The sequence below is a fragment of the Podarcis bocagei genome (assembly GCF_964188305.1).
Source record: "Podarcis bocagei genome assembly, chromosome: 7".
Taxonomy (NCBI): Eukaryota; Metazoa; Chordata; class Lepidosauria; order Squamata; family Lacertidae; genus Podarcis; species Podarcis bocagei.
Genome location: NC_138132.1, coordinates 75112270 through 75138439, shown reverse-complemented (window position 1 = coordinate 75138439; position 26170 = coordinate 75112270). Strand labels below are relative to the sequence as shown.

The 26170-nt window shown below is 49.8% G+C and overlaps 1 protein-coding gene across 3 annotated transcripts in view; it reads left to right on the top strand.

Moving 5' to 3' along the window:
• Positions 1 to 26170, top strand: part of LOC308590981 (uncharacterized protein) — a 220976-nt gene that overhangs the window by 156358 nt on the left and 38448 nt on the right. For 2 of the 3 annotated variants that reach the window (XM_081201423.1, XM_081201424.1), the window contains 4 exons: positions 14495 to 14642; positions 15145 to 15351; positions 16279 to 16468; positions 22696 to 23276. In XM_081201423.1, coding sequence (XP_081057549.1) covers positions 14495 to 14642; positions 15145 to 15351; positions 16279 to 16468; positions 22696 to 23276 — 1126 coding nt within the window. Of the gene's footprint in view, positions 1 to 14494; positions 14643 to 15144; positions 15352 to 16278; positions 16469 to 21618; positions 21699 to 22695; positions 23277 to 26170 lie in introns of those variants that run through there. The other variant, XM_081201425.1, reaches the window with a different exon arrangement.

Genomic DNA, 26170 nt, shown 5'->3' with positions numbered 1-26170 from the left:
GGAGGTTTTCCTTAAGAGACATCGCTTGGCTTTCCTAGTGAACCACCACCACCACACACCCCTGCAGTTCGCAGTGGTACAATCCACAGGAGTTGCCACATTAAGCGCAAGGGGACAGAAACCTTTGCCATACTTTGATGCCGGAGGGGGTATTAAAAGCTTAAATGGAATTTAGCTTCCACCCCGCCGCATGTTCACGCCTGCAGCTGCTTCCTCATTCCACCGCAGCAGCACGCGGATGCATTCATAGCCTTTTGCACAGTGGTTAAGAGAGCGCATGGTTTGCACGCTAAAGCCCCCATTCTCTGGGTAGGGCTTGGCATTAACCCCCCTCCAAAAAAAAACATTGGAGGGCCATTGCCGGTCCGTGCAGATACTGTGCTAGATGGACCAGTGGTCTGATTCGCAAATAAAAGCTGGGAAATCATTTTCAGCCCAGGTATGCTAGCTTTCTACTTGCAGAGAGATTTCTTCGTAGGGAAGCATTCAAAAATGTGGTTCCCCCCCACCTGGAGAAGGTCCCAGCACCAATCGCCGGCATCTCCAGGTTAGCAAATCAGGGGTCTTCCTCATGTGCTCTCTGTAACCGAGCTATGGCATGCTTTCCCAGGTAACATCCCCTTTCTTTGCCTGCCAGAAATCAAAGATTCCTCAATGCTGTGTCACCTCAGCCCAGCAACAACCACGTAACACTTAAGCCGAGCTTTATCCTCCCCGGGAAATCCAACCCCTTGCAAGGAATTGTGGGAGATGCAGTTCTCTGCCTGCTAACATTGTAAAATCCGAAGATGGGGGGAAAGCTGAAGGGAGTAGCAGTAAAGCACACGCAAACTACAGATATGTACGTTTGCTTTGCTATTCATAGACTCCAAGCCTCCGAGGACAAATATTAAGCCACTGTTACGAGGCTGGTGAGCCAAGGAGAGGCTCGACAAACAGAAGGAGTCACTTTCAGTTAGAGCAGTGAGTTCTGTTTACAAGCCAACGTCTCCTTTACCTATACCTCCATCCATCGCAAACCATTCACGTCTGCAAGAAACTGTGATGTGTCACACAAAGTGATGGTTAGACAAACACAGAAAGGAGGGGAGGTGTGTGTGATCTATAGAACAAGGGGGAAGGTATACTCTGAGGATGGGAGGATGCAACTCTCTTGATATCCAGCAGCCTCGTTTCTTTTCCCAGACCTTGAGAATCTTGTTTTTTGCAGGGTCCAAATTGTGCAGGCATTGCATGTGGAATATTCTAGGGTTTTTTATTTTAAAAAAGGTATGTTCTAATACGTGGATACCTTGAATATTAGATATAGATATAGAAACAGTTGCACATCATGCTAATCTCTGAGTGGTGCTTGATTCCATGCGTTTATCCAGGGTTTGGTTTCCTTGGATTAAAGCACAGCGGAGACAGTGACGTCTTTATGATATACTGTTTAGTTAGACAAATATACAACCTGAGCCAATGAAGGGACTCGCAGCTTTAACACCGCAAAGATTTTGCTTCTCCCATAGCCACAACCTTGGATTCAAAGGGAAATCAAGCATCTCTCTCGCTCTCTCAGACTTCTGCCTGCCTCCTGCTTTTAACCCAGCCCTCACACACCTCGACTGTCCCTTTTGTCCTTCTAACTGCCAGCCAGATGAGGGAGCCACCCCTTTGCCCTCTGGCACAGAACCACTTCCTTTATCATCCTAAGAACCCGTACTCAGGGCCATTATCAAGAAGCTGGACTGGCTATTCCAACAATTGTATCCTTGCTGGTTCCAGGAATTAGAAGGGACTCGGGCATAAAGCCTGACCCCTCTTCCACCTGCAAAAAAACCAAGCAAAGCCTCACAACAACATATTCCGCCTTAAACCTTGGAGAGCCGCTGCCAGTCAGTGTAGACAATATTGAGTGGTCTGACTTGTTATATGGCAGCTTCCTGTGTCTTAAGGGAAGGGCTGTAGCTCAGGGGTAGAGCATCTGCTTTGCATGCAGAAGGTCCCAGTTTCAATCCCCAAAATCTCCAGGTTGGGCTGGGAGAGACTCTCTGCCTGAAACCTTGGAGACTTGTCGCTGGTCAGGGAAGACCAAACTAAGCTAGATGGACCAATAGTCTGTATAAGGCAGCTCTCACTTTCCTGCCCACCCAAATAAGTTGTGGGACGTCTTTTCAAAATGAAGGCCTGTTTTTGAGTACAGTGGTACCACAGGTTACATACGCTTCAGGTTACATACACTTCAGGTTACAGACTCTTCTAACCCAGAAATAGTGCTTCAGGTTAAGAACTTTGCTTCAGGATGAGAACAGAAATCATGCTCTGGTGGGGCGGCGGCAGCAGGAGGCCCCATTAGCTAAAGTGGTGCTTCAGGTTAAGAATAGTTTCAGGTTAAGTACGGACCTCCGGAACGAATTAAGTACTTAACCTGAGGTACCACTGGAAAGTGTTTTTGCAAGACACCTCACAAAACCCTTTATGAATCAAAGGAACCCATTTCCATGCAAGAGAAACAGCTTTCAATGTTGTCATTCTGTGGGGTCAGCTGCATATCAACTGTCACAGAGCAATGGGTCTTCCTCCCCCACTCTGCAAATTTCCGAGGCATGAGCCTCTGCCAGGGGTGCCAACTTAAGTAAAATATCAGGGGGTGGGGCAGAGAAGTCCAGCCCCACATAATCGATCACATGATGTGGCGTGCACACCCCCCCCATTTGAATGGCAATGCCAATCTACTGGTTGACAGGGCTGATATTATATTGAGGGGGGCCAAAGGGAGCTTGCCCCCTAGGAGTAGGCTCCTATGTCCTCCGCACCTTCTAGGGCAGCTGCAGGATTTGAACCTGCAACCTTCCGAGAGCTTCCGTGACCAGAGCTGCTCAGCCACTTCTCAGAAGACAGCATCAGCTGTAGGCAAGAAGCAGAAATCCAACCGGGGCAGGCAGGCAGCTTCAGCGATGCCAGGGTGTTGCACTGGTTGAATGACTGGCTGTTAGGAGCACAAGAGCTCTGTACATGCGGGTGGGTGGGAGGGAGGTGTCAAAGTTTTCACCAGTAAAACTGATGCAGATACCAAGGCAGGCAGGCGCCTTTTTCTCTGGCTGATTCCAGGCCATGCATTCCTGGAAACAAACTAGACTCTCTCCCACGCACAACCGCGCCAATTTCCAGATGCAGCTTCTCAGCCTCCCTCCTTCCTTCTGCCTGCCTGCCCCTTCACCCACTTTGAAGAACTCTGCCCTTGCCCTCCCCTCCCCGTCGACTCCAACCCGGATAGCGTCTTTGTTCTGAAGATCAATAGGCTTGACCCGCCTGGGTCCCAAACCTTGCCAGAATAGGCTCGGTGGGCCTTCTGTCTGCGCAGAGGAGCCCAGAGTGATGTTTCAAGCAAGTTAGACAGTCCCCAGATCACAACCAGGTCTTTGTTGTTGGTGAATACTTGGCAGACAGCAGAAAACAGATTGGGGGGAGGGGGTGGGACGCCCAATTTTTCTCTCCCCTGCCCCTTGTTCTTTCTTCCCCTGCTGTTTCCAAAGCAGGTGGTTTGCAAAATCATGGAAAAGCAACAGAAAACTCAATATTTCAAGGGGAGGGATCCTTCACCACCCTCTGTGGCACGCAAGCTTTAATCCTGTGTTATTGGCCGACTGCTGATAATAAGCACAGCAAATAATTACATTTGTATACGAAACATCCATCCACTTCATTGGCAGGTGAATTAGGTTTTTAAAAGTGCAAAGATTCACTTTCTCTCCGCACCCACCCTGGTCCTCTTTTATTGAAAATGGCAGAAGAACTAGATCTCTGGAGGGATTCCCTTTAGGAAGGGAGAGGTGAAACGAGAGAGGATGTCACAGTGTGGAGGTCCAATCCCAGGTGCTTGCCAGCCACGACCACTTCCTATATACTCCATTCCATTATCTCTCCCCACGTGTGTGTGTGTGTGTGTGTGTGTGTGTGTGTGTGTGTGTAAAGCGAAATGTGAGTGGTTCATGTGCAGAACAGCTGGCCATTGTGTACATTCGCACCCCTTCAAGGAGCTCAAGGTGGCAGCACAACATGGTTCCTCCCCTTCTCATTTTATCCCTGCAACTACCCTGTGAGGTAAGTTAGGCTGAGAGACAGTGACTGCCCCAAGGACACCTAGTGAGCTTTGTGGCCAAGTGGGGGATTTGAACCCAGCCTCCCAGGTCCTAGTCCAGTACTCTGACTACTATTATGCAAAGGCAGCACTGATACTGAATAATAATAATAATAATAATAATAATAATAATAATAATAATAATAATAATTTATTATTTATACCCCGCCCATCTGGCTGGGTTTCCCCAGCCACTCTGGGCAGCTTCCAACAAAACACTAAAATACAATAACTTATTAAACATTAAAAGCTTCCCTAAACAGGGCTGCCTTCAGATGTCTTCTAAAAGTTTGGTAGTTATTTTTCTCTTTGACATCTGGTGGGAGGGCGTTCCACAGGGCGGGTGCCACTACCGAGGAGGCCCTCTGCCTGGTTCCCTGTAACTTAGCTTCTTGCAGCGAGGGAACTGCCAGAAGGTCCTCGGCGCTGGACCTCAGCGTCTGGGCAGAACGATGGGGGTGAAGACGCTCCTTCAGATATACTGGATCGAGGAAGAAGAAGAAGAAGAAGAGTTTGGATTTGATATCCCGCCTTTCACTCCCTTTAAGGAGTCTCAAAGCGGCTAACATTCTCCTTTCCCTTCCTCCCCCACAACAAACGCTCTGTGAGGTGAGTGGGGCTGAGAGACTTCAAAGAAGTGTGACTGGCCCAAGGTCACCCAGCAGCTGCATGTGGAGGAGCGGAGACGTGAACCCAGTTCCCCAGATTATGAGACTACCGCTCTTAACCACTACAGCACACTGGCTCTCGAGAGGAAGAGAGAAGGAAGCTGGCAGGCAGGGTTACCCACTGGGCTGGTTGTAAGGAAGGAAGCAGGCAGGTGGAGACTGACTGAGCGGGAACGGAGGTTGATGGAGCAGGGCCTCATTCACCCTAATAGACTGAGAAGGTCCAGGCACAATACCTTTGCAGTTTGGCAGCAGAGCACACTCCATCTTTGCTGCGACGCACTCCCTCCCACAAATCCCAGCGTTCTCAGGACGCTTCCTGTCACCTCATTCTGCATCTTGCTTGGCAAACTGAAGGTCACCTCTCCTTAGACTTTACGTGCAGGGAATGTTCTCTGACAAGCGAAAATGAAGGACATCAGAAGAGCAGCCGCTTCAGATGCCTCCTCCGCTCAAGTCTCCTTAACCCAACACTGTCTCTTCCATTTTCCTTCCCATTCACCCCCACCCTCGGCAAAGCCGGCTACCGGAGGACAAATAAACATCTCAGAAGCACACTGCAGAACTTCTGAGAGCAGACCAAGGCACTCTTGATGTCATCTGTGTCTTGGTTTTTTCTTTCACCTGTCTTCAATCTTCAAAACGAGAGGGAGGAAATTGCCCAAAACAGGACCCATAGGTTAAAATCTCTGTAAGAAACACCATAAAAATGTAATACTAAAAAAAGCAAAAGAGAGAAAGAAGAATCGGCTGTATATTTTGGAAAGTGGTTTGTCTTGACTGCCGATTTCTTCATAACAACAACAACAAATTATTTCTCTCCCCCCCCCACCATCTGGCTGGGTTTCAACTTCATCACCAAACTCAACAAGGTGGGGGCGACACTTTTCCTTGCAACTGGGATGCCGGCCACCATTTTGAATCAAGATGGAGGGCCCAAATGTTGCTTCGGTGAGGTTTAGCCTGTGTTTTTTGTTTTGTTTTGTTTTTTGTTTTGGCATAGGTTTGACCGCCTCTTGAGACATCATTGCCAAACTTGGCATCGGGGTTCCTGTGAGGTGGGGGAGGCAGGCTTCATCAATGGATGTCAGTCACCATTTTTATTCAAGGTGGTGGACCAAACCATAGCTCTGTCATGACTTCACCTGTTTTTAAGCATAGGTGTGGCTGCCTCTCGAGACACCATTGCCAAACCTGACGTGGGGTGGGGGGTTTCTGTTGACGTTCGGATTCCAAGCGCCATTTTGAATCAAGATGGCAAGCCAAAACATGCCTTTGGCATGACTTTACCCATTCTTTGGCACAATGGTTCCAAACTCACAAATTACACTATCCATTAAAAGACAGTGGCTCGAGCAAAGTTTTTCTCCTTCTCTCATGACACTAGAACTCACTGGCATCCAACAAGGCCAAGTGTTGGAAGATTCAGGACAGACAGAAGAAGCTGCTTTCCTTACACAGCTCATAGTTAAACTGTGGAGCTCATTCCCGCAGGAGGGAGGCAGTGATGGCCTGGTTTTAAAAAAGCATTACTCAGATTCAAGGCTATCAAGGGCTACTAAGCAAGATGGCTCTGCCTCCATGGTAGAAGTTGCTGGAAACCACAGTTGGGGAGATTTGCTCTTGTGCTGGGGTCCTGCTTTTGAGCTTCCCAGAGGCACCTGGTTGGGCACTTGAGAACAGGAGGCTGGACTAGATGGGCCATTGGCCTCATCCAGCAGGCTTTTCTTATATTCTAAAATGTAATGAATTAGGAATGGCTTAAGGGCTACAGTCGGGGACGCGGGTGGCGCTGTGAGTTAAACCACAGAGCCTAGGACTTGCTGATCAGAAGGTCGGCGGTTTGAATCCTTGCAATGGGGTGAGCTCCCATTGCTCTGTCCCAGCTCCTGCCAACCTAGCAGTCTGAAAGTACGTCAAAGTGCAAGTAGATAAATAAGTACCACTCCGGCAGGAAGGTAAACAGCGTTTCCATGCGCTGCTCTGGTTCGCCAGAAGTGGCTTGGTCATGCTGGCCACATGACCCGGAAGCTGTACGCCGGCTCCCTCGGCCAATAAAGCGAGATGAGCGCCGCAACCCCAGAGTCGGTCATGACTGGACCTAATGGTCAGGCCTCCCTTTACCTTTACCTTTAAGTCAGTGTGAAGCTGGTTTGAGGAACAACACTTCAAACAGTAGTATTTTACTTTATTTCTTTAAAAATGTAGAGGATATAAACACATTTTGGATAATGCAATTAAAACCCAGCCCTGGAAATGCTGCGAGGGCATTTTAGGGAGTGGCAGTTCAGCAACATCCAGAGGTTCCAAAGACCTATTCTATGCAATTAAGTCCAGAGGTGACCTCTGGGGTGGGCCTTGACTTCTTAGGGCACCTGACCCATGCCGTCTTCTTCTCCCTCCAGCACAATCTGGAGATGACACTTCCCTTTTAACACAGCTTGTTTAAGCATTAAACAGTGGCTGATGCAAGGCTGGGGTCTGGACACAGAAGAAAATCAAATATATCTTGCAGGCTTCAGGAGACCCAGAACTCAGCAGTGGACAGAATGCAATCAAAGAAACCTGTGACCCTAAGGAAGATGCCTGGCAGGCTTCTCGCTTCAGCCGTGCTACGCTGAAAGAAGTCCTCCAGTCTCCCATAAGTCTTCTTCCCCTCTGAAAGAGGCATCTATTGTTTGAATCTTTCATTCTCAGGGCACCTCAGGGCATTTCAGCCCCTCCAGGGCTCCCTGTTTTCCAGAGACAGTCCCTGATTTACAGAAGCCTTCCCAGTTCCTGGTTTGATCCCGCTTTTCCTTAGGACATCTCAATTTTCCTCAGAGAAATTTGGGAGGGTATGGAGCTATGCAACTGCTGAGCCAAGGAGATAAGTACGGTAACTCTACAACTTTTGGAAGACATCTGAAGGTGTTAAGGCAGTTTTTAATGTTTTATTATGCCTTTTATATATGTTGGAATCCACCCAGAGTAGCTGGGGCAACCCAGCCAGGTGGACAGAGTATAAATAATAAAATTGTTGTTGTTGTTGTGCAGTAGGACATCCATCCACACCACCCATGTAAAGGTAAAGGGACCCCTGACCATTAGGTCCAGTCGTGACCGACTTTGGAGTTGCGGCGCTCATCTCGCTTTATTGGCCGAGGGAGCCGGCGTACAGCTTCCGGGTCATGTGGCCAGCATGATCAAGCCACTTCTGGCGAACCAGAGCAGCGCACGGAAACACTGTTTACCTTCCCGCTGGTGCGGCACCTATTTATCTACTTGCACTTTGACGTGCTTTCAAACTGCTTAGGTTGGCAGGAGCAGGGACCGAGCAACAGGAGTTTACCCCATCACAGGGATTCGAACCGCCGACCTTCTGATCGGCAAGTCCTAGGCTCTGTGGTTTAACCCACAGCACCACCCGCGTCCCACACCACCCATGTAAAGAACTGTTAAAACAACTAGATACAGCCATGGCTTCCCCCAGAGAGTCCTGGGGACTGTTGTTTGTTAAGGGTGCTGGGAGTTGTTGGGAGACCCCCATTTCCATCCCAGAACTACAATTCCCAGAGATCCCTGGGGAGAGGGATTTATGTGAAACCGCCATAGGTACTGTAGCTCTTATGCTCAGGTCCTGCAAACCAGTTTCCCACAGGCATCCCACTGGCCGTTGTGAGGACAGGATGCTGGACAAGATAAGCCACTGGCCTGATCCAGCCTTAGTACTTTTCTTATGTTTGGGGGGAGTGCTTTTGAGGAGCGACTCCAGGTCCACTTCTTTTCAAGCCAGCCTCACTTCCCCTCTGCTCTTGGCTGCCTCTCTGCAAGCTGGAACCTGTCCTTTGGGCGCCTGGCGGGATCTGGAGCAATGTCAGGGAAAGGTAGGCTAACTCCACCCAAAGTTGAGGCTGGTTGGGAATGGCAGAGAGGGAGGAGGAGGAGGAATCCCCAGCTAAAGCCCGTTTCCTGATTCTTTCACTGCTAGTCATGCAGGGCTGTGGTTTTAACAGCTTGGCCCCCACCTCAAACTGATGGAGAGCGTCCTTTCCGGCACAGAGTCCTTGAGATCAGTGCAGCTGGAACAGGACACCAGAATCACAGAATCTTAGAGTTGGAAGGGACCCCAAGGGTCATCTAGTCCAACCCCCTGCAATGCAAGAATCTCAGCTAAAGCATCCATGACAGATGGCTGCCCAACCTCTGCTTGAAAACCTCCAAGGAAGGAGAGTCCGCAACCTCCCGAGAGAGACCGTTCCACTGTCAAACAGCTCTTGCTGGCAGACAGAACCAACTGATTCTGGTTTTGCAGCCATCCTCCAGTTCCCCCTGCTGAATTCTGCAAGGGGCAACATTGAGGTTGAGAAGGAAGAAGATGGCAGGCAGGTGGAGGCTGGCTGGCGGCAGGCTGAAGTTGGTGGGGCACTGCCCTATTTGCCCCAATGCACCAGCCTCCACTGCTTAAGGATGAGCTTTGGAGGGGGGGGAGGCAAGTTTGGCGTAGGGACTCAGAGGTCTGCTTTTCTTCTGGCTCCCCCCCCCCCGCTTCGCCCTGCCTCTGCTCCCTCGCCCTTCACAGTTGCGAATACAGGCATCAGATGTTATGTACTGGTTGCTATGAAGCTACACCCCCTAGGAATATGAGTGTGGGTAGCATGCCAGGAAGCCGCGGTTGGCAGGTGACTCCCACATCAACAGAGCTACTGAGATTTTAACCTGTGGCTGCCAGGAAATGCAGGCAGGGAGAAGAACAAGAAGTCAGGAACTGGCTGTGTCATGTTTTTGTTTTGCCTTCTGCCCTCCCGTGTCACCTTCAAACACAGGATTCTGGGTTCGGGGGTTGTATCCCTCTCACTTGCCACTAACTCTGTCCCAGGGCTCCTCACAGTGGTGGCTGGTTGCACATTGGGGAAGAAGGCAGGGAGCCCGACAGTAGGTGGCGCCAGAGCCAATGAGAGGCAGAGCCAATGAATTCTAGTTTTGTCCTCCCGCCCTCCTCCTCCTCCCTGCTGAGATTGACAAAGGGAGTCTGAGGAGGAGGAGGAGGAAGTTGACAGGCAGTGCCATTCCCTGGACTGGTTAAATAAGAAGCAACGGCAGGTGCGGGTTGGCTGAGATTGGTGGAGTATTGCCCCATTCAGCTTAATGAACCACCCTCCCCTGGCTCTCTTAAGACAAGCCTGCAGTTGGGTTACACACAAGGTTATATACAGCTCCCTGGCAGGGCTGCTAACACAGGGATGCACAAAGGTGCCTCTCTAATTCAAGGGAAGCGAGGGAGGGAGTGGGTAATCTGGAGGCTAGATTTCATGAGACGGTGCATGCAGTCAATTCACTGTGCTAGTGCACAGCTTAACAGTTTAGCAAATCTCTCTGTCCTTGTAGAATGGAAGGCCAGTCTTCCACTTTCTGTAACACACTAGAAGCAAAGTAGCTTAATTCCTCTTCCTGTAACACACTAGAAGCAAAGTAGCTTTTAAAAAATAATAATTAAATTGGGGAACCCTTAACTTCCAATCCTGCTTATTAAAATCACCCCTTGCTTGCTAAAACTGGCCCCTACTGGTCAACTAAAGTAGATTAATCTCGTTTAGGACAATGGGAAAAGGCTCGCTTTTGCAACTGCATTTAGTGAGGTGTTTGTGATCTTCCCAAAGGCTGTTGGACTAGATACGATATATATCTGTCTTCTGAACTTGAGGAAGGTATATCTTATCTGTGCCCCTGGTAATTAGACCCGCTCCCCACCATCAGATTTCATGGTTTAGCCAAGTAAAAGTTGCCAACTTTCCTCCAGCTCCTGTGCTTCTAAACATAAAAGTGTGCAGTAATAAGCAGTTATGATCAAGGATGATGGATAGCTATGCTGGCCAGGAACATGCAGGCCCCAGAAGTGTTGAAGGCCCTGATGAACAACGTTGTCTCATTGTGTGACACTTGAGTGCAGAAATGCAACTTCTTCATCATTCCAAAACATCTGAGAAGCACCAGGTTGAGGAATGCTGGTCTTTACCAGCTCTAAACTACAGCTAGATCCTTCTCAGTTTTGCCCTTAACAAAGCCTCAGATTTATAGTTCTTACCAGGGTGTGTGTTGAATATGCACCTGCACTGCCAGTGATTTCCCAGGCATTATTTCATCTTTGCATCTTGATTCCTGAGCCTTAAAGGAATTGCGGGTCTTTGAGAAATGCACTCTCTGCTCATCCTCTGGCAAGGGGAGAAGGGGAACAGAGTACCAATGAATTATTGCCGTCAGATTGGTGGTTAGACAGGAGAGGGTTAATGGGACCAGAAGGCCAGCTGAAAGTTGGTCAAACTTGTCTGCTGGCTCCAACCGGGCACCTCTTATTTTTAGGTAAACTAAATACTTAGGTAACTGGTTTGGTGATGCAGAACTATTTGGGGAACAGTTCTAGATTCCCCCTTAGCAGAGAGAGGAAGACCTCCTTCTCCTCACTCCCAGCTATGGATGAGGTAACCCAGGTGCAATCTGAGGCTGTCTCCTAGTAAGTTTTACTGAAATTAATTAATTCAAGTTAGACATAATAGAAGCCTGCTGCATCAGGCAAATGGCCCACCTAGTCTAGCATTCTGTTCCCATAGTGGCCAAATTCCACATGTTAGCCAAGTACTTTCTTTTATCTGTCATGAATCCTTCAACACGCAGCTTCATTTGACGCCATGCCTGTTCTATTCACTGGGTCTACTCTAAGTAGAAAACTCTCCTCCTTTGCACTTCCGTGAGCCGAAATGCAGCTAATCCTTCGAGATTCACCCATTTCCGAATTTTACGGTGCAGTTCTCCAGCCAAAGGCATGGCAATAGGTACCGTATTTTTCGCTCTGTAGGACACACAAGACCACAAGACGCACCTAGTTTTTGGAGGAGGAAAACAAGAAAAAAAATATTCTGAATCTCAGAAGCCAGAACAGCAAGAGGGAGCGCTGCGCAGTGAAAGCAGCAATCCCTCTTGCTGTTCTGGCTTCTGTGATAGCTGCGCAGCCTGCATTCGCCCCATAAGACGCACACACATTTCCCCTTACTTTTTAGGAGGGAAAAAGTGAGTCTTATAGAGCAAAAAATACGGTATCTAATATTAGGAGGAAGTGTGCATGTATATGCATCTATTACTGAAAATAAAGTGAAATGCATTCAGTGGGGGGGGGGAATTCCTTTGCAAAAATACACATGTTAGGAGGAGAAATGTGTGCTATAAAACGCTGGTGGATTTTGTCAGGCCTTAAAAACAAAGTTCTCAAACTGACAGGGAAATGTGGCAAACTGAACTGAAGACTGGGGAAATGAGAGAAACCAAAAAGGACCGATCCGTCCATCCCTAAGTCTGAGTGAGACACAGTGAGTTAAATTTGACCTCTGGATCCACCTGGGTATCTTGATGTGGAAGCAGAGGACTTTTATAGTCTGTTGGAGAGTTTGGGCTTCTTGCCTCTGCTTAACCCAGTGCTTTTTTTCTGGGGGGATGCATACCCCTAATCATTTCATAAATCTAAGTTTGGCCTCATTGAAGGGCAGTATTTCAATATGAGTAGGAAGGTCGGCAGTTTGAATCCCCGCGACGGGGTGAACTCCCGTTGCTCGGTCCCAGCTCCTGCCCACCTAGCAGTTCGAAAGCACGTCAGATGCAAGTAGATAAATAGGTACTGCTCCAGCGGGAAAGTAAACGGCGTTTCTGTGCGCTGCTCTGGTTTGTCAGAAGCGGCTTAGTCATGCTGGCCACATGACCTGGAAGCTGTCTGCGGACAAACGCCGGCTCCCTTGGCCTATAGAGCGAGATGAGTGCGCAACCCCAGAGTCATCCGCGACTGGACCTAATGGTCAGGGGTACCTTTACCTTTGCCTTTAGGAAAATGAGAATACCCCTAAACATTTTTTTAGAATAAAAGCACTGGCTTAACCTATATATTTGCAAACACACACAAATATTAGGAAGCACCAACAATCTCCCCAAAGACCCCCTTCCCCCACAACCAAACCCAAGTGAATGCTTGGACTCTTTACCTGCTTGGAAAAGTGGGGTTGAGCATAAGAATATAGTATTTTCTAGCAAGAGCAGAGCAGGTGGGAAGGAAACGGAGATGACTCTACAGTGCCATCTTGTGGCCTCTGTTGAAATCAGCTTATTTGCCAGCCTGGATGGCCTTTTAGGAGATTTTCCCTTCTCCTGTATTCACGTTGGCAGAGTTAAGCAGCAACTGGTGGATTTTTGCAAGGGTTTGTGCAAGAGGATGTCTCTCATTGCTCTTCAGAAATGCGCAGAATTGGCTCTGAGGAAGGAGAGGCATGTCCCAAACCCTGGAGAGTCACTGCCAGTCCATGCAGAACTGGGGTGGAGAAGCTGTAGCCCTCCAGATGTTGCTAGACTACAACTCCCATTATCACTGGCCCTGCTGGTCAGTGCTGATGGGAGTCCAGCAACATCTGGAGGGGCAAAGGTTCATCACCCCTGGTGATGAACCAGCCTTGCACAATCTGCTGCTCTCCATATATTTTGGCCTGCCAGGTCTGAGACCTCCAGATGTTGCTGAAGTGCAGGCAAAAGATAAAGGTAAAGGACCCCTGGGAGGTTAAGTCCGGTCAAAGGCAACTATGGGGTTCATATCGCTTTCAGGCTAAGGGAGCCGGCGTTTGTCCACGGACAGCTTTCCAGGTCATGTGGCCAGCAGGATTAAACCGCTTCTGGCACGACGGGACACCATGATGGAAACCAGAGTGCACAGAAACACTGTTTACCTTCCCGCTGCAATGGTACCTATTTATCTACTTGCACTGGTGTGCTTTCAAACTGCTAGGTCGGCAGGAGCTGGGACAGAGCACCAGGAACTCACTCCGTCATGGGGATTCGAATCGGCAAGCCCAAGAGGCTCAGTGGTTTAGACCACAGTGCCACTCGCGTCTCTGAAGTGCAACTCCCATGCTTGGCCACAAAGGCTGGAGCTGATGGGCATTTGAGTCCAGCAATATCATCAGGGCTATGGAAGAATCTGTAGGGACGGAAGAATCTGCCCATTTCAATTTCTCTGTTTCTATTTTTTTCCAGTCTCCAGCTTGCTTTTCCCATTTCCACATAATTGGGATTTATTCACTGAATTGCAGAATTGCAGAGTTTGAAGAGACACTCCAAAGGTCATCTAGTCCAACCCCCTGCAATGTAGGATTTGTGTCGGCTTAGTTGGTGCGGTCCTGACAGCGGCGGCAGGTCCTTTTTTGTAATCCCAGGGGGGCTGTGTGTGTGCCTTCCTCTTTCTCTCAAATCAGCAGGATTTAACAGGGAGCAAAGCAGCTGTTCCGTTGTTGCTAACCGAGGACTCGCTCCCGGGTCCTGGGTTCAGGAGAGGAGGGTGGGGCGGAAGTGGGGAAATTTCTTTCTTTTTTTAAAAAAAGCCCTCATGAAAATTCATTGGTAAATCTCGCCTAATATTTACATGTTTGTATGCTGCTTTGCCTAATGGTTGTGTTTCTGGCCTGCTTGTGGACTTCCTGGAGACAGCCAATTGCCTGCTATGGGAAACAGGAGGTTCAGCAAGGGAGGCCTCTGCCCTGATCCAGCAGAGCTCTCCTTGGGTTCTTTATGAGAGAGGGAGAGAGGGAGAGAGGCTTTAAAGGTACTTTCCATATCACGTACAGCAATGCGCCCCAAAGTCCGAGCGATCATTAGTTTGCTTCCATTTCACTCCCCGCTCACTTCCTTTTGGTTCTAGGAGGAACTCAGGAGGGTTGCTCGGAAGAAAGTGCCTGTGCCCAGAAATCTGGATCCGGATGACCAGTGGCAACTCCGGATGAAGTTTCTCGAGCGGGCGAAGAGTTACATCGGCATCCCTTACGCACAGAAATACCATCAAGCTGGAAGTAAGAGCCATTTGCTTTCCCAGGCTGTTTTGTTTTCGAAAAGCGAGGGTGTAGGAAAGGGAGACTCCCTGTGACACCAAAATACTGCTGAAATAAGCAATCCGTCCAAACACTTTTCTTTCGTAAGGACGTCAAAAGAGCCCTGCTGGATGAGGCCCATCTAGTCCAGCATCTTGTTCTCACTATGACTGACCAGATGCCTGTGGGAAACTTGCTGGACGCTGGAGTTTCTTCTTACCTGAGGTGAATCTACACGCAGGGAAAGAAACACTATAAATAAGTAAGAAATTATATTGTTGAAAGGAAAAAAAACCGCTATGGAAAATCACTTAGAAATTATTTTGCTCTCTGGTGCCATCTGGTGTTGCATGCTGTTTCTTGACTAACGTAGCTGAGTCCCTGGTCTGCTCATCTGTTCCCCATTGCTCATTTTCCCTCCGGATGCTTTTGCTTCAACAATATTCCACTTTCCAGCTGACCTTTGCTTCAATTTCTTCCACAGCTCCAGAATACAACTCTCCGCTCTTCCTGGACTGTTGCGGGTTCATCCGGAGAGTAATGTGGGACCTGACAGAAGAGTTTGGCTTCTGCATGGGCTTAGGAAACCAAGCTTATCAGTATGACACTCTTCCTATTACATTACCCAGCGAGGAATATCTGAAACCAGGAGATCTCATCTTCATTTCAGGAACTTACTTTGACACACAACGTAATGTGGCCTGTGCTGTCCATCATACTCCTCTTCCTGTCCTTTTCTGAATCTTCCTCCCATCCTTTTGCCTTTCTTCTTATCTCAAGCTCACCAGTTGTCATTGGGGTTTTCTTTAGGGGGGGTTCCATGGCACATTTCTATGTTTCAGCAGGTGCCATCTGAACACTTCTGTCCCTCCCATCCCTCAGGTCAACTTCCCTGCTTCGAAAAAGAAACCGAGCAAGCAGGAGCACACACACACACACACACACACACACACACACACACACACACACACCTGGCTTTTCCAAGGGAACTGGGCAAAAGCCAGATCCAAGAGACTTTATCCGAGCCTTGAAAAGCACACTGAGTTGAAAAACAAAGTGGGAAAGAGTCCCGCTCTCCAAACTTCCTCCTTCAACTCTATGCACTTTTCCAAGGGAATCGAAGGTGGTGAGAGGAGCACTGAGCATCTTTGTGGGCACCAGGGGAAGGCCTTGCAGGCACTGCTGCACCCAAAAGGTGCCATGTTGGTGATATATCACATCCCCAGCAGCCATTTTATAATATGCCATACCCTCATGGCAGACATTTTGTGATGTTCCGCATCGCCCAGGACAGCCATTTCATGACCAACGCCAGCAGCACTTCCTCAAAATTCCAAATGTGCCTGATGGCCTCAAAATCTTGGCTTCGAAATGTTTTGCCACTCCATTCAGACACCAGTTTCTGTCTTCATCTGAACCCTTCAGCACATGCACACCCCTCATGGGACCATCTGAATCCAATTTCTTCCTCTTCCTAGGGCAGGCGCTGAGGGGATTCTCCAGTGCCAGAATTCTGATGCATTTAGGCTCCCCTCTTCCTCACCCCTTTCCAGGTGTAGCTAAACACGCCAGTTTTCAAAGGCTGTTCCCCAAGAATGTACTCCTTCCCTCTCTGCAGGAAAAAGGCAGCCCCACGACATTGTCCACGTGGAAATCTGGTTGGGGTATGGAGAGCGCAGCCTAGGGGCCAGGTGGAAACGGGGCAAATCACAAGTCTTTGATTCCTACAAGTTTGTCTCCAGCACCTATGGGGACATGGAGTACCACTTCAAATCCATCGAGACGTGGCTCCAAGGCATCTGTGTCAGGCAAGTGTCTGCCCTGTTGAATGCTGGGAGATTTGGGGCAGGCAAAAAGGAGGACTTCTCCATGTAGCACCTAGTTAAATTATGGAACTTGCTCCTGCAGGAAGCAGCGGTGGCCACCAAGTTCACTGACTTTAAAAGAGAGTTAGGCAAATCCAGAGAGGAGAAGACTATCAGTGGCTACTAGCCATTATAACTATGTTCTACATTTCCTGTTGAAGGCAGTAGGGCTCTGAATTCCACCTGCTAGGCATTGCAAGTGGTGAGAAAATTGTTGCGCTCAGGAATCGCCCATCGGCGACTGGCCATTGCGAGAACAGATTAAATGTTTCAAATATCCCTGCACCTAGAAAAGTAGCAGGTCAAGGAAAGGCACCCTTTCAGATTGTGCAGAGAGAAGAGTGTTTCTCCCTCTCACGTAACACTTAGAAACTCCTGGACATCCAATGAAGCTGTTGGATGATTTGCAATAGATAAAACTCCTTCTTCACGCGGCATATTGTTAAACTATGGAACTCCCTCCCACAAGAGGCAGAAACAGCCACCAACTTAGATGGCTTCAAAAGAGGATTAGATAAATTCATGGAGCTACCAGTCATAGCTGTCAACGTTTCCCTTTTTAAAAGGGAAATTCCCTTATTCCGAATAGGATTCCTCGCCAGAAAAGGAGAAAGTTGACAGCTATGCTACCAGTAGCTACTAGCCATGATGTCTTTGTTCTGCCTCCAATGCCAGAGGCATTATGCCTCTGAATACCAGCTGCTGGGAATCACAGGCGGGCAGAGTTGCCGCAGCACTCACGCACAGCTCTATCAGGCTTCCCACAGTGGACATCTGGTTGGCCCCTGAGAAAACTAGCCGGGCCATTGACACGACCCAGCCGTTCTCATCTTACAGTCTTTCAATGGGGCACTCCCAGGGTCCCCGCTGGAAATTCATCTTCTGTCCGTCATGCATGCTTAATTTGGGATGTGTGTGTTTCTCGCAAACTTCCAAAGCAATGCCTAGTTTCCAAAAGGAAGCAGCAAGCGAGGTTTGTTTCGATCACCTCCACAGCTCTGGACTTTGCAGCCCTCCCCGGGTGTGTTTCCCCCTAGCGCTCCCCGCCACCCTGCCATTGTCATTCCGTTGGCGTCGAGGACCGTATAATTTTTCATCCCCGGCGCAGTGCCTCTGGAAATGGTCGACGCCCACCATTGTCTCCCGAAACTCTCCCTCCCCCCTTCCCCTCTCCTCGCTCCTGGTCTCCGGTGCCCTGGCCTCCGCCTGCGGATTGGAAATCAAAGGTGTCATTACAATTTCAAAGGCTCTGCCTGAGCCGCGCTTTAAGCTGCTGCTGCTCAGAAGAGAAGGAACAAATGATGATCTGAAAAGCTCGGTTGCAACCCAGAAAGGCCAGTGAACCTGGTGTGCGCAATACCAGCTGCCGTTCTGCCAAAGTGCTTGCGGGCCTCAGCAGTGGCGTAGCGTGGGGGGTGCAGGGGGGGCCGGCCGCACCGGGCACAACATCAGGGGGTTAGGGTTAGGGGGCGCAAATCCACGGGTTAGGGGGCACAAATTACTTGCCTTGCCCCGGGTGCTGACAACCCACGCTACGCCACTGGGCCTCAGTCTGCCCTGAGTTGGAACCCACCTGCTGGTCTTCTTAGTTCCACTCAGTCCAGAGGGTAGCCCTGCCTGTGTGCTTCCTCCTGCTCCTTAATCTCAACATTGCCATTTGTAGAATCCAGCAGGGAGGAAGATGAGGACAAGCCTAGCATTAGGCTGTTGGTCTCCCTGCCATTTTTCCTCAACAGTATACCTGAAGGAGCATCTCCACCCTCATTGTTCTGCCTGGACACTGAGGTCCAGCGCCGAGGGCCTTTTGGCAGTTCCCTCACTGTGAGAAGCCAAGTTACAGGGAACCAGGCAGAGGGTTTCTCGGTACAGTGGTACCTCGGGTTACGAACTTAATTTGTTCTGGAGGTCCATTCTTAACCTGAAACTGTTCTTAACCTGAGGTACCACTTTAGCTAATGGGGCCTCCCGCTGCCGCTGCACCACCACTGCACAATTTCTGTTCTCACCCTGAAGCAAAGTTCTTAACCCGAGGTACTATTTCTGGGTTAGCGGAGTTTGTAACCTGAAGCGTCTGTAACCCGAGGCACCACTGTAGTGGGGCCCACCCTGTGGAACGCCCTCCCACCAGATTTCAAAGAAATAAACAACTATCTGACTTTTAGAAGACACCTGAAGGCAGCCCTGTTTAGGGAAGTTTTTAATGCTTGATCTTTTACCGTGTTTTTAATATCCTGCTGGAAGCAGCTGGGGAAACCCAGCCAGATGGGCGGGGTATAAATAATAAATTATTCTTATAATATTATTATCACCAGTCTCAGTGGGCACTGAGAGGGTCTCTTGCAGTGACGCTGTTAAGGCAGGACTTTGGAACACACTCCCATGGCCCCAACTCAGGAGAATGAGTAGGGCCGCCTGCAGATGGTCTGGATTTTGCATTACGCATACAATCGCATAACTGGAAATTTGGGTTTGCAGAAGTAAAGGGGATTACAGCACCCTAGGTCAACAATTTATAATTTATTTCCTTGGTGTTGAGAATTTGGACATTTGAGGACTTGCCCTAAGGTCACATGATCCAGGCAGTTCCAGAGACCTAGACGTTGTTTCAGAGGCTTTGAAGAATAAAGTGGTTCCGGGCAATTCCTTGTTCCTCTAGTTTGTAGACCCAGAATTGTTACATGATCTCATTAAGTGCAGGATGGGGAATGCTCTGGGTCCACACCCTGTCCTCCATGGAGCATTGAGAGAATGCTCCATCAATACCGTAGTCTAACCTCCGCGTAAGCAATGTGCAAGGAAATCAGGATGAATGCTCAATAAACAGGTCATCCGGAAGAAGCCTTCAAATGTAATAGACTTGCCACATATTGCAGTCAGAGGAAGGACTTAAGCTCCTCGGAATAAGGCCAAAGGCTCACCTGGTCCCGCCTCCTCTTCCTGTGGTGGTCAGCCAGGTGTCCCAGTGGAAGGTCTGCGAGTAGGACCTGACTTTAGCAGCCCTCGCCCCACTTGCAGTTCCAGTAGCTGGTATTACTCAGAGACAATTTGCCTCCGACAGTGAAGGTTCAGCATAGCCATTGTGGCTAGTAGCCATTGGAGAGTCGCCATGAATTTGACTAAGAGCTCATCCACACTTACTTTTGCTCAGGTAACAGGTCTGGGCTTTCTTTTTCTTTCTTTCTTTTTTTAAGAAAAATTGGACTTTTTTGACATAAAATACAGTAAGTATTAGGCTAATCTACAAAACAGGAATAATAATAATAATAATACCAGAGAAAAAAGAGAAGAGGGCAAGAGAAAGAAAATACCTACAAGGCCCTTTACCATATTTATATCATATATCCTGTCATTTTCCCACATGTGGAGAGGTAGAGACACACACCCCATCTCCCACTTTCCAGGTCCATATCTGAGTGCTGGTGTTTTGTTGCTGTTTTTCCCCAGGTGAAAACTTGTTCTTTACTGCTGAATTAGAGCAAATGGCAATTCCTAATTGCCATTTGCTCCAATTCAGTATAAAGTAGCGGGTTTTCATGGGGGAGGCGGGGTCAGGGGAGGAAGCGCTGGGGCACTGGGCTTTAAAACAGGGGTCGGCAAGGTTTACCTTGCCTGGGGTGGTTCACTCCAGCAGAGATCCCTCTGTGGGCCTGCGATATCCGGTGTTTGCATCTGCACAGACACGATTTCCAGTGCCTGCACATGCGCAGACACGATTTCCGGCACCGCAAAAGCAAGTTCCCGTGCCACGCTGCACCAGTTTAGCACAGCTGAGTGGGCTACTTGGTTCAGGGTCAGCTTGTGGGCTGGTTAAACGACCCCCATGGGCCGCTTGTGGCCCATGGGCCTTACATTGCTGACCCCTGCTTTAAAACATGCACCTGTTTCTAAAAAGCACAGGGCAAAAGGTAAGAATGGGGGAGCCCAAATCCTCTTCTTAAGCCATCCCAGTGGTGGCCGTCGCTACCTTCCATGGGAGCGAATTCCAGAGTTTGACTATGGAGACCTCACACCAAAGGAATCTTGCTATGCGCATGCGCACAATCACAATCAAGTTGCCTGTTGAGGTGGCGGCTTTTCAGTGTGCACTGCTGATGTGAACGGGGGCAGGACATGAACTGTGACTCTGTGCCAACGGGGCGGGGCATGCACAGAGCTCCGTACAAAACCCAGCAGCTTCCCAATGCCCTTGGTGTTGCCAGGATCTATGCACAGCTGCCCCGTGTGGCGAGCCTTTGAACTGCAGGGGGCAGCCTTCTCTGCGAAGAACCTTCAGGCCCCGGACTGACTCCGCCCACTCAGGCTTCCGCAGCCAATTCCAAACTCACTTGTTTTTCATTATGAGTGACGGGGAAGGGCAGATCTTCCCCAGGTAGGGCTGGGAAACACCTGGAGCACCACTGCCAGTCAGAGTAGACAATAATGAGTTTGATGGACCAAGGCCATCATTGTATAGATTTGTGGAGTCCTGCTGTCATTCTGCCTTCTTTTCCCAGCATTCCAGAGTGCAAAGTTTCCTGTGGCAATTTATCGGGACGCCTTGGAACAAGCTTGGCACACGATAGTGAGGACTTTTCATGTCCAGCGCCAGCCCTGTTCTGATAGGGCCTATGTGCTTCCATCTGCGTGGGCACCCCACTTTCTCTTTAGTTCCACCCCCTGGCCCAGTACTGACTGCCATTTTGATTTCCCACAATGCCTCTGGCTCACATTGACCCAGGGCATTGTGGGAGGCAGGGCAAAGGTCTGCCGGGACTCAGAAGAGCCCACTGTGCCGCTGCAAACCTGGAGTCCTCAAACATATGCACCACAAAGTCCCCGGGGCAGAAATCAAGCCTGCTCACTAATGCAGGAAATCCTTCACAATTCTAGCAACAGTTCCTAAGCAGCAGTTGCTAGGCGACTGGCCCTTGTTGATAGTGTTGAGACCTGCCTTTGAGCTGCCCAGGAAGAGGGAAAATAGTTTGCTGCCTATAGATGCTCAGAGTGCCAGGGCTGGGCCGCTTGAGACGCTGGTGTCGCCTGAGCACAGAGAAAAAAACACACGCCGAGCCTCCAAAACCCCGGGCCTGCTTGGGAAGCGGGGAGTTTGGCTGGCTTTAGACTTCCGTATGGCTCGGCTGGAATACAAACTCACAAATGCTTTATTAAAGCATTTAGGGCGTGCCAAGTTAAGGTTAGAGCTTCTGTTGCTTTGCTTTCTGTTTGGGTTGGGTCTTCGTTTCTTTATCATTTAGGCAAGCTGCCTTACCCTGAGTCGGACCATTGGTCTGCTTAGCTCAGTACTGTCTACACTGACTGGCAGCAGCAGCTCTCCAGGGTTTCAGGCAGGGGTCTCTCCCAACCCTACCTGGAGATGCCAGGGATTGAACTTGGGACCTTCTGCATGCAAAGTAGATACTCTACTACTGAGCTTTGGCCATTCCAATAGGAAATGGGAACGCAGAAGCCTCCCTGGTGGGGAGTCATACCATTGGGCCATCTAGTTGTGTAGTGTCTAGGGAGAGCCCTATTCCCTTAAGGAGTTGCAATTCCCAGAGTGGCCTAACAACCAATCCCTCATCACAGGGAACTCTGGGAACTGTAGTTCTTTCATGGGAATATTAGGTTTCCTAACAACTCTCAGCACTCTATGCAACACATCTCCCAGAATTCTTTGGGGGGAAGCCCTGGCTGTTTAAAGTGGTATTAGGTAAAGGTAAAGGGACCCCTGAGCATTAGGTCCAGTTGTGACTGACTCTGGGGTTGTGGCGCTCATCTCGCTTTATTGGCCGAGGAAGCCAGCATACAGCTTCCGGGTCATGTGGCCAGCATGACTAAGCCGCTTCTGGCAAACCAGAGCAGCGCACGGAAACGCCAGTTACCTTCCCGCCGGAGTGGTACCCATTTATCTACTTGCACTTTGACGTGCTTTTCAAATGCTAGGTTGGCAGGAGCAGGGACCAAGCAATGGGAGCTCACCCTATTGCAGGGATTCGAACGGCATTGTTCTCTCCCCGTCCCCATTTTATTGCCACAACAACCCTGTAGGGCAGGCCCCACGCTGAGGCAGGGACTGCCCCAAGGCCACTCCAGTGAGCTTCACAGCGGGGTGAGGGATTCAAACCCTGGTCTCTTCCGCATTGGCTCCATTGCTATCTGAACTTGCAGTTCCTCTTTGGTTATTTTTACAGCCACTGTCCGGAGCACAGATGGGCGTCATCCATGGAGCTCCCCAGCAAGCGATCAATCTTCTGTCTTCCAAGTGAACAAGGCGAGGATATGGGCGCTGAGGAAAGCAGGCCGCAGCCTCCGCTGAGGTCGAAAGAGATGGCCCTCAGACTGGAGCCCATCGCAGAGACCGTCAGCAACTTTGAACTGAGCAGCAGTGAGCAAGCGGAGGCCGTGGGCCTCCAGGGTCCCTCCGGAATGAATTTGAGGGACCTTGAGACAAACCCAGTTAAAGGAGACCCGGTTACAGGGACTGGCCGAGCCCAGAGACAGTCTCCAGAAAAGACCCTGCTGGAGGCTGCAAGCCCAAGGGCGGGAGGCAGCGAGGTTTCGCTGGAGGGGAGCTCGTCCCAGGAGGAAGGAGGGTGTGAGGAGGGTCCTGCCCATGGCCAGGAAGCCGGCGCAGAGGCGAGGCCGCCCGGGCCCACTCAGCACTCCGCCAGAAACCCACTCCCCATGTCCCACTCCAGCTCGAAGGTAAACCCCAAGGGGGTCTTAGCGGGCGGCGCTGGCAAGCGGAGGAAGAAGCGCAGAGGACGAGGAGGTAATCAGAGCCCTTGAGGGATCTCCAGGGGTGGCACCAGGAGAATCCCGGGTTAGATAGAGAAGCAGGGTGCGGGGGGAGGACAACCGACCCTAGCAATGCCCACCTCACCTCTACTGGTTGGGCGCAGGGGAGTGGTGGGAGGAACCAGCTGGGGAACCACCAGAGGTAATGGGGCAATGAGGAGTGGTCCGAGGGAGACAGAGGGGTGGGAGCTTGTCGCAGCAGGAGGGGGAGACACCCCTGACTCTTCACCAGCCTGACTCATCTCTGCCTCTGTGCCTCCTTCTACTCCCCTGCTTCATGTCCGCCTCTGATTCTGGACTCTCCTAGCTCACAAAGCCCTGCTACCTCCTCAGCTTGCAACACCTCCTCTTCCCGGTCTTCTCTGGGACTCCCAGTAGTCCTACCACCACTTCCTGGGCTCCGAGCCGCCTTCCCTTGGGGGTTCCTCAGCTGGCTCTTCCCACCGTTCCTCTGTGTCCGATCTGCACATGACACCCCCCTACTTTTGGCTTGGGTTGGCCTCTCTGAAAACCATCCCTCCTACCCTATAAGTGGTGTCCACACAACAGGCTGCTTGCACCCTTTAGAGAGAAAAAATGAAACCCCAAGTGTCATTATTCTCTTAAATTGTTACCCGCCTTCCACTTTGAGGCCTGTCCCAGGGCAAGTTGTGACAATGGAAAATACAGTTTGAAGGGTCTAAAAACTTCCATTAAAATATTACCACCAAAAAACAGGGTGAGGATTAACGCTGGACCCATCCTTATAGCTTGCACCAAATGCTAATCCTACTCAGAGTAGACCCATTAAAATGCATGGACATGGCTAACTTGGGTCTGTTGATTTCAGTGGGTTTGTTCTGGGTAAGACTGACTAGCAGTGGATACAACCCAGTGTGGCAGAGTCAACTAAGTTGGTGCACTAATGGAAGCCGGCGCAACAGAATCTGCTAGCACAACATGACTCTCTCCCCTGTCCTTCCCTTGCGCCCCCCTCAGAGCTGCTTGGGAGATTTGACAAACCCCCAGAACAGCCCATGGAGGAGGAGAGGTGGGATCATCTGGCCCAGATGACTTCTGTTGCCAGGCAGGCCAGCAAGACAATGTCTGAAAAGGGAGCTGCAAAAATGGCACATTACACTGTACAACTCGTGCTTCCAGTTGCCAGCAGATAAGGTGGCAGATCGGTGGGCATTGCCAGAGGCTGATATTCACGGGACGCACCAGGTCTGCTTCCATGCATTTCATCTCAAATGGATCAGTTTTGGGACTGTATTCCACATATCCGCTCAGCGTCTATCAAAAAAAGGCAGAAAAGAAAAAAGGCAGAGGCTTTGTTCTCCCTCCCCTTGCCAAGAACTTCATAAAACCGAAATCGTCCAAGTGAGACTTATAAAAGAACAAATTAGAAATATGGGGAAGGGGTATATAAAAACAGGTCCCATTAGCAGGCAATTTGGCTAGAAGCGAAGATGGTAGCTTCATTAATAGGGCAATTTATCTGAGGGGGTTTTTTAGAGGGTAGGGGCAGGTGTGTGCACGCGCCACAAATATTTGTATGCTATAAAAATGCAAAAAGACAAAGACAAAGCCCTGTTATTTTATTTCCCTGGCAATATTGGTTTGCTAATTGTCCTATTACAATCCTGGCAATAAAGTGGATATTGGTTTATCGCAAAAGAGTGCAGGTTGGAGACATTTGAATAAAAGGAATAGCACCTGGAACTGTGCTGAAATTGAGTTTGAAACAGTGGAATAATTTGAGGCCACCTGGCAACGTGAGAACATAGGAAGAGCCTTGCTGGATCAAGCCAAAGGCCCGTCTAGTCCCAACAGCCTGTATCCCCACAGTGGCCAATCAGATGGCTCCAGGAAGCTGCCAGGTGGGGCGTGAAGGCAGCAGCCTCCTCTCACTGTTATTCATAAGAGCAGCCCTGCTGGATCAGACCAAAGGCTCCTCCTATTTTCATAGTGGCAGACTAAATGCCTCTGGGAACCCTGCAAGCAGGACCTGCATGCAACAGAGTTCTACTGACTTGCATTTCCCGGCAACTGCCATTCAGAGGCACACTGCCTCTGCCAGCCAGACCAACTGGAGCAGGGGCAGCAGGTTGACCCCCACATTGGGGTCACATCCAGTGGGAGATACCGCTGGGAGAAGGAGGCGGAGGGCAGTCCTTGCTTGGCTTCCTCCTCCCTGCATGGGGAGTTAGTCATGATGATTACCGTATTTTTCGCTCTGTAAGACTCAATTTTCCCTTCCTAAAAAGTAAGGAGAAATGTGTGTGCATCTTATGGAGTGAATGCAGGCTGTGCAGCTATCCCAGAAGCCAGAACAGCAAGAGGGATTGTTGCTTTCGCTGCGCAGTGATCCCTCTTGCTGTTCTGGCTTCTGGGATTTGGATTTTTTTTTCTTGTTTCCCTCCTCCAAAAACTAGGTGAGTCTTATGGTCTGGTGCGTCTTATAGAGCAAAAAATACAGTAACTTCAGAGAATCTGCTTTGAAGAGGTCTAGCAGTAGCCACAACTCAACAGTAGCCTCCCCATCAACCTTTCTCCTCCCTTGAGTGCAACATTTCAAATTGTGGACAGACAACCTTTCTCTTAACTGGAGGCACCAGGGATGGAACCGGTGACCTTTGGCCCTTCCCCCAAAGTTGGAATACAGCTGGGAGAGGTGGAGCCCAGGTTAGGGCGGAGCCAAGATGGAACCATGTGGGCTCAGGGGCGGAGCCTGGCACAGTCTGCTGGGTCTCTGTTGGAAACTGGATGGAATCAGGAGGTGGAGGAGATCCAGGGCAGAGCCTGGTGGGGCCTAGAATGCAGATTTGACTGCTTTTCAGACTCCAGTACTCATTTGCCTTATAGAACAAAAAGTTTTGCAGGCAG